This window comes from Barbatula barbatula (genome assembly GCF_947034865.1).
Source record: "Barbatula barbatula genome assembly, chromosome: 11".
NCBI lineage: Eukaryota > Metazoa > Chordata > Actinopteri > Cypriniformes > Nemacheilidae > Barbatula > Barbatula barbatula.
In genome coordinates this window covers 13,434,935-13,443,057 of record NC_136774.1, presented here as the reverse complement: position 1 = coordinate 13,443,057, position 8,123 = coordinate 13,434,935, and the positions used below count along the sequence as shown (strand labels likewise).

General features: G+C 36.6%; 1 protein-coding gene across 1 annotated transcript; it reads right to left on the bottom strand.

Annotated features, from left to right (window-relative positions):
• Positions 1–2,179: 2,179 nt before the first annotated feature.
• vgll4l (vestigial like 4 like) lies at positions 2,180–6,509 on the bottom strand. The gene is made up of 5 exons (XM_079466937.1): positions 6,336–6,509; positions 4,373–4,496; positions 4,030–4,267; positions 3,159–3,237; positions 2,180–3,029 (listed from the first exon to the last, which is right to left on the bottom strand). Exons 1-5 carry the CDS (start codon positions 6,400–6,402, stop codon positions 2,758–2,760), a joined length of 780 nt encoding a protein of 259 aa, XP_079323063.1. The 5' UTR covers positions 6,403–6,509; the 3' UTR covers positions 2,180–2,757.
• Positions 6,510–8,123: the final 1,614 nt, after the last annotated feature.

Below are 8,123 nucleotides of genomic sequence, written 5' to 3'. Positions count from 1 at the left end.
ATTGTTAGACAAATTACAATGAATGGTATACTTCAATATAAGGGAACAATGGGGATTAATTGTTATTCAAAAATGTATTTTAACTATAGTACATTGTTTACTGAGCTAATAAAGAAATGAGATCACTTTAATATCTCAGTTTATTCTACAATTTGACTAGTTGTCTTATCATAAGGGATCAGTTCACCTAAAAATGTAAATTCTCTCTTCATTCACTCCCCCTAAAAATTTTCCTAATCTGTATAAATGTCTTTGTTCTTATGAACACAGAGAAATATATTTGGAAGAATGCATTTAACCAAACAGTTCTTGGCCACCATACCACAGAAAATGTCTTCATGATTTTCTTTCTTCTGTTAAAGAAAAGAAGATATTTTGAAGAATGTCGGAAAGCAAACAGTTCTGGGGAGCTTTTAATATGTAATTTTTCCTACAATGGTAGTCAACAGTGGCCAAGGACTGTTTGGTTGCAAGCTTTCTTCCAAATATCTTTCTCTGTTTTCATTGGTTGTCAATTGTCTCATTTGAATATGTTTTAACTTTTTTGCATTTAAGTAGCATAAAGGAATGCAGAGTACAGTAACTTCTGTTAACAGCATCAATGTTTCCAGTGACAATATCTGTGGTTGTGCTCTGCTAGACAATGATGTCATCTATACTAACCTTTCATTTGTCTTAAAGCTGCCTTGAGGTGTCCACATTCCACCAGGACATCAGGTTACTGCAACACCTCAAGATTTGAACCACTGAGCATGATTCATTTTGTTCTGTGAGAAACATTAGACTCTCCCTTGGATGAGGCCGGTCAAGCCTGCAAACGCAGTATTGAAGGCAGGGCTTTTGGCAACAACAAGACTCCTTTGAACTCTATAGCTTCAATGGCTTTTACTCTGCCTGTGTGCCAGCAGAACTTCATTCAAACCAGTTCCTCGGCTTCGTGAACCTGATCTTGTGATTGACAAGTTTTGCATTTAATCTTACTGGCAGTTGATTTCTTTCTAGTAAGCATGGAAGTTGTTTTCTATTCACCGTAAACAAAAGAGGTCCAATCTATCCGTGATATAGCAGTTGGAAAGGTAACTTAAGGTAGAAACAAAGGTAAACAGAACTTATTTGTCAAAACAATCTCAAGGTCCCTAAAAATCCTCTTGTGAGGTTAACGAAAACAAATATTAAGCTCAATTGATTTCTGCATACGCAATGCAGCATATGACCCTATAAAGCATTTTTTAAATCAGCATGAGGGTTAAATGTACAATAATCTAAGGCAAAAGATATTTGAACTTGCTACTTTAAGGAATATTGGGTACTTTAAGATAAACTATTCCTGAAAAATAATGTTGTTTCCTTTTCCACAGAATCTATAACTATTAACAAAATTCCCTTGTTTTTTTTCTTCTAGTCAACATCGTGTTAGTAATGATTTCATTACCAGTAAAACACGACATTCAATCAGAAAAAATGTTAGACAGGTTTTAGCTTGAATTTCGCAGAACTTAATTGTTAAATGTGGTCTCTGCTGAACGTTTAAGGAAGAGGAAGCAAGGCTAAAATTATGATAATAAACCAAAACTAAAGTAAAATAAAAATATTTTAATCTTACTCTGTATAGCAACATCAAAAATAAAGAAATAAAAAATAAAAGAACAAAAGCATATGGAAACTTCTAACATTTGAAAGTAAAAGCTAATTAAAAAGATGAATAAAACTGCAATAAAGTTAGAAACAAAACTTTAAAAACTGATAAGCAGTACGGTTTTATCAGCCCAAAGTTAACTTCCGGTCTGTGTTTGGTTACAATATAACAATTTATTTTATATTTAGGTTATATTAATAATGTTGATATTTAATTTTATATGCATTGATCAAACTAAAATAAAACTACTCAACAGTTATTGATTCTTTGCAGATGTTGATTCTGAAAAAGTTTGGTCTATTACGTTTGCTTATGTTGTTGCCGCTGAACCTTGTCTATAGGCAGAGCAAGTTTGTTTTGTGTAAAGATTACGAATAAATTTTTTTCTGTGTTCAGATATTCTGTAGAATAAAGCACGCTAATGACCATTCACAATAAGACTAGGATTGTATATTAATACAGGGTTCATCTCCGTATTGATTTTCAAAATATATATATATATATATATTTAACAAATGAAAAAATTGTACATCAAATATGTTTAAAAAAATGCTTTTATTACAAATATTTACAAAAGTTGGCCTATAATACAACTTGAAATCTAAACAGGGTTTGAAATGAACAACAGTGTTTCCTCACCTTGTGTTAAGCATTTGTTTGCTATAAAAACATGAAACTTTCCGACCTAGTAATTCTTTTTGGGTCATATGATCTTGGTACACTGTCTATTATAAATATACATACAGTATCAGAATAAAGGTTGAAGCAGACATGTGAAATGTAATTCAAATTCAGTGCAATCACAGTCAACGAATAAAAACCAACAGCACCCACACAACCAACAAAAATGAAAGCCACTTCCAACAATGCTTTGTTACATGAAATGATCAGATTTTCTGAAAGTCTGAAGCATTGAATAGCCTCATGTAAAAATCAAGACATCTACACTGACAGGAACTGTCCAGATCCTGTTTACAATCGTCTCTCTCCCTTTGTTTGTTTTTTACAGTAGAAAGCTTAAAAAGCTACACAACATGCCTTTTGAACACAAGTCCGTTCTGTCATATCTACATCTTTCCTCTTTTCTTCATTTATCAGACCACAGGTTGGGTGTGGTAGGGCTAATGGTCTCTTTTGCAGGTTGTCTTGGGGCTCTGGGCGTAGCCTGGCGAGTGGATGTAGGTTGGACTGCTGGGTGGAGATGAAGAAGACAGTGAAGAAGAGGACGAGTTGCATGAGGAAGACGAAGCTTTGAGCTGGAGCCATTTATCGCCCAGCGCCTTGGCAAAGTGGTCGTCTACAGACACGCTGATGGAGGAAGCTCTGTGGTAGTTCAAGCCAAGACTTCTCTGGAAGTGCTCTTCAACGTGGTCATAACTGTGCTGGCTAACAACTATAGAGACAAGTAAGGAGACTGAGTCAGATAATGACACATGTAACTTTCATCGGGATCGAAAGATGTCTGCACGGACTTGTTTAAGCAAGAGTAACTAGTTATTTCACTCCACAGCGTTTAACTTACTTGTAGCATGATCGCAGTCTCCAGGTTTTTTTGTAGACCTTGTTGCCGAAGACACGCATGTGATAACAGAAGGTCGTACCTGTAAAGAAACACTGAATGTTAGTAAATCTCATACAGTTAACTCACATGAAAGATCTACAGTACACTTGAGTTATATACATTTTTAATGAATAAAACAAGACACATAAACACTAATAGTTTATGAGGGGTTTTACACTGATGCAACTATCATGTCAACAACAGTGCCGGTGCGTTGAGACTTGTTGACAACATTCCTCCACCCATTGCTCACATTTTCTCCTTGAATCCGGCTGGATTGCATATCTGAGACAGGCAGAGACCTGTCCGCACACCAAAGAGCCACTCTCTCAAAACAAAAAAGTGCCTTCCCGCATTCTGTTGTGCCTCACGGATAGTGGGGATCAATGCTACTGTGGCCTTAGGTTAGTCTCTGAGAGATGGATGGTGTAATACAACATTTTCGGTCGGCACGTACCGCTGAAAGAGCAGGCGATGGGATGCAACAGGCACAAATTTTTCAGTTTATTATGTTTTGAAATGTTGATCTAACTTTGATTGTGGATAGACTGGGACTTCAGCGGGAATATTGTCTGGCCAATGTCAAGCATTGTTGTCTCACAGTTATTTATTTATGTATGTATTTAATAATACTGATCATAATATTACTAATAACCAACAACGTTATTATGAATAATTACAATAGCTTCTAATTAAATATTATTTGATAAAATAAAATGAATGACATTTATTAAATATTTATGATATATTAAATATTATATTGTGCATCACATATATGATATCTCACATGCTCTCAAATAAAGCACACTTCTGTGCCAGTGGAAATAATCACCTGTATTTGTCTGACTGTCGTAGCTTTGCTCTGGCACTCTGTTTTCTCTGGTTCTAGGCGTGGCTTCTTGATCAGGGCCAGAGGCTCATCCATGACTGGGGTGGAGTACACTGGGCTGGGGATCAGGTGAGTTGGACTGGCTGTGGGGCTCCATGTGGATGTTGGGCTTTCTGGAATACTGAACCCAGAAGATCTGCGAACGCTGTTGGCCAGGCTCTTGCTAAGGGCCCTCTCCCTTCTAAAACAGAAAGTAAAAAAGTGTGTTTTTTTCTGTTCGGTGAGCTACTGTAATATAAATTACGTTTATTTGACATTGGATTGAGATTGTTGGTAATAAAAATACCTCTCTTCCAAAGTGTACCCTCTCTCAGAACTGTGTTTGCGCTTTAGAGGATGCGCGGGACGCATCCGCACCCTGTCACTTGTCATGTGGCGAAATCTGTCTTCGCTTCTCAGGTTGGGTTGACCTGTTTAAAAGAAATGATATTATGAATGATATTGCCACAGGGCGCTCACACGGTCTGTGACAGTCGTTTATTCTTTTGCTTGTGAGAAAGGTGTGGCAAACAGGTAAACAAGTGAGTTAATCTTGAGAATTTCATCATTGCTGGTGTATCTTAATTGTGGGAAAAAACGTGGTCGAGCCACCGTTAAATGTAAACTCCGTTAAGTGGCAAAGCGGGATAAACTGGCTCTGTGGGAATTACTGTAGAACTACCCAGCTGATTCACTGTTAACGGTAAATGTCATTCAAATGTTGGAAAACATACAACAAGCCAAAAAAACGACATTGATGATCATATAAAGATATCATTGGCTTGTTGTTCATACCGCTTTGGGGGAGGGGGGAAACAGGCTTTGTGGGTTAAGGCATGTGAGTTGACTCACTGCATGTTTACCCAACACGACAATAGTAACAGACTATTCCAAACTGAAATACACATTACGAGTCATATGCTAATATCCTTAACTGTGTAAGGCAAGGGTCTTGTTATTACAGTCACAGTACACTGCCTATCCTAAAATACATTTTTGCATTAGGACCTTGCATGTAATTTATGCTAGATTTTGGTGACCTAATGAAAAATGGTACACATGCAAAATTATACAGTAAAGACACAAAATATTTGATTTAGGGAATTGTTGAACTATGGTTTGGTATGAATAAATTATGCCTGTGTATAATCCCAATCCAACACTATATATGAAAAGTAATTGAATCATATGACTCTAATGAATCATAATATATAAATTGAGACTTTCTTTGTCTTTGCATTTTACCTTTTTATAAGGCCTCAATTTGAATAAAGATTCAACAAAATGATTGTAATATTGACTTTGAAAATGAACTCCTTATCCTTGTTCTTATGATTTCACAACATCCTCTTGATTCATTCTGGAAAAGCACTACTGATTTTGAACACTCATAGTAAATTGCACCACTCTTGAGTCATTACCACAATGTATGTGGACATAGTAGAAAACATACCATCACTATAGACCATTCATTCGACTAAATGTAGACCACCAAACCAGATCATGGCCAATGGACATCAACTACTCCACATATTTGACCAGTAAAGGCCTGTTTTGGTTTAATGGTGGACTAACAGCACTGAAGCATGTTTAGCGATATGAGATGCTATCGGACTTCAAGCGGATTACTTTTTTCAGGTGGCCCGGATGATGAGGGGCCATTGTTGGCAGAACCCTTTGCACACATGCACACACTCAACAGATATCCAAAGCAGTGGACTGTGACAAGTTGACTCTGCATGACAGTGGATGGGGGATTGGGTGTAAACCACACCTTAAACCTTGACTCAAGACTGATTTTTAATGCCTCGGGGAAGGATATTATTCTAGGGGTTTAGAAGACAAAATAACCCCACATCTGTTCAGCTTTCTTTTATTTGCAGTCCAACAATTTACTATGTCTTCAATTCAACTTAATGTTCAAAATACCAAAGCATTACATATTATGACACATCCTAAGTTTTTACCAACAGGTGTAATTTTTGGAGGCACTTATTATTGTTTTAGACATTTAAGATGTTTACAATTTAAAAAAATGAATAAACAATGTGAATAATTTTAATAAAATGTATGGAACTTACATCACTAATTAACACACAAGGTGACTATGAAATTCTTTAGGATTTCTACACCACATTTTGCCTTTTATTATTTTTAAATTAAATCTAATAATAGCTTATTATTAAATGCACAAAATGCATTGTGGAATGCAGATGTCACCCGGCCTTAACTTTATAGTTTAGATTGGAAGATAAAACGGTAATATTTACCCTCTAAGATGTATACTTTGAAGCCACTGCTCATCCGGGTAATGTAGTGGAAATTCGTAACTGCCATGATTCCAAATCTTCAGTATTGTTTTAGTAAGCTGTGCAATCCTGCTATAACAACTTCTGTGTTCCTCTCTGAGCTTTGTTTTTAACTGAGCTCAAAGTGCGCTGTGTTTTCCATGATAATCCCTCTCTGTCTTATTATTGGCTGCGTGGAGTCCAAGCCCCTCCCTGTTCTTTGTCCGCTTGAACAAACCTACCACCACAGGTGGCTTATAGGAGGAGTCAAATAAAAAGATGTGAATTGCTTGCTGTCTATCACCCCTCCCCACCTTCCACAAATTAGACTATAAAGTATTTTTAGTTCATAATCAATTATGTTTGGATTGGTGATGTACACACAAGTATGACTTTACAATCTGAGGGAGATGTTTACTTCACCCAAAAATGAAACTTCTGTCATCATTAAATAACCTTCGATTTGTTCCAAATGTGTATAAATGTCTTTGTTCTGATGAACACAGAGAAAAATATTTGGAAGAATGTTCCAAACAGATAACCAAACAGATCTCAATACCCATTGGCTACCATAGTAGGAAAAATTACAATAGTCGAAAGTGCCCCAGAACTGTTTGCTGTCCTACATTCTTCAAAATGTCTTACACACAAAAAAAAAGATAAAGTAATTTTCCTACTATGGTAGTCAATGGGGGCTGAGATCTGTTTGGTTATACGCATATCTTTCTCTGTGTTCTTCAGAACAAAGTAATGTATTCAGATGTGGAACAACACGAAGGTGAGTAAATAATGACATAATTTTGGGGTTAAGTATCTCTTTAATAAAGGTGTGGATATTTGTATGTATTTGTATATTTGTACACACAGTTGCTGTAAAATTGTATTACAATTCAACACACATGCATTGTAAGGTGGCTTTAACCTCCATACCAAGTATCAACATGCCAGGGCAACGGGGCAAAGAGATGAATGGTTTCCTTGTTGAAAGTTTCACTTTCTTGGGAAAGCCATTTCCTGGCTTTACAAACTTTGTTGACCTTCCCAGGCTACTAGACCATATCGACATCCATTACTCAGACTTAAAATAAAAACTTTTTGTAGAAAACGTAATTGTACCCTATCTCTTTTAACAAAAATACACATTTATCCATAAATGCAGCAATATGAGTTATCTTTAATCATACTTTTTGAACTTCACCATCCAACATTTCCTTTCCTGGATTCACTCAGAATCCAAAAACAAGTTCTGCTCTGTCCTTTGTTTCCTTTCTTGGAGTCAGCACCTGTCGACAGCCCCTCCCCTGCTCTAATCTAAAATCTCACCCGACTGCATTTTCAGAGTGTTTTGCCCACCTGAGCTTTACTAATTCCACTATCTTGCCCATACATGCAGTTATGCTGCGAGTTCCCAACCTTTATGCATCAGGTCTTTTCTTTCCACCGTTCTTTTCTTCCTAGTTCTTCTTTGGCTGAAAGACAAAGACTTCGGAGTACTGAAGACAGCTTTGTACTGTGCTATCCTGTCTGAGCATGCTAAAGCCAAAAAGTGCTTATATACATGAGTGGAAAATACACTCCCTCTGGACATACACAGTTAAAGCCATTTGCATTACAAGTAGACCATTGTAGTGATATCTGTGTAAAGTGCCACTGTAGAAAATGAAGCTGTTGAACTTACATAGATGATATGAGATAAAGGACTAAATACTCAAGACTGGTTAGTCACAGCTGGTTTATTATCTGTAATCTGACAGCCTCTCACAATACCTG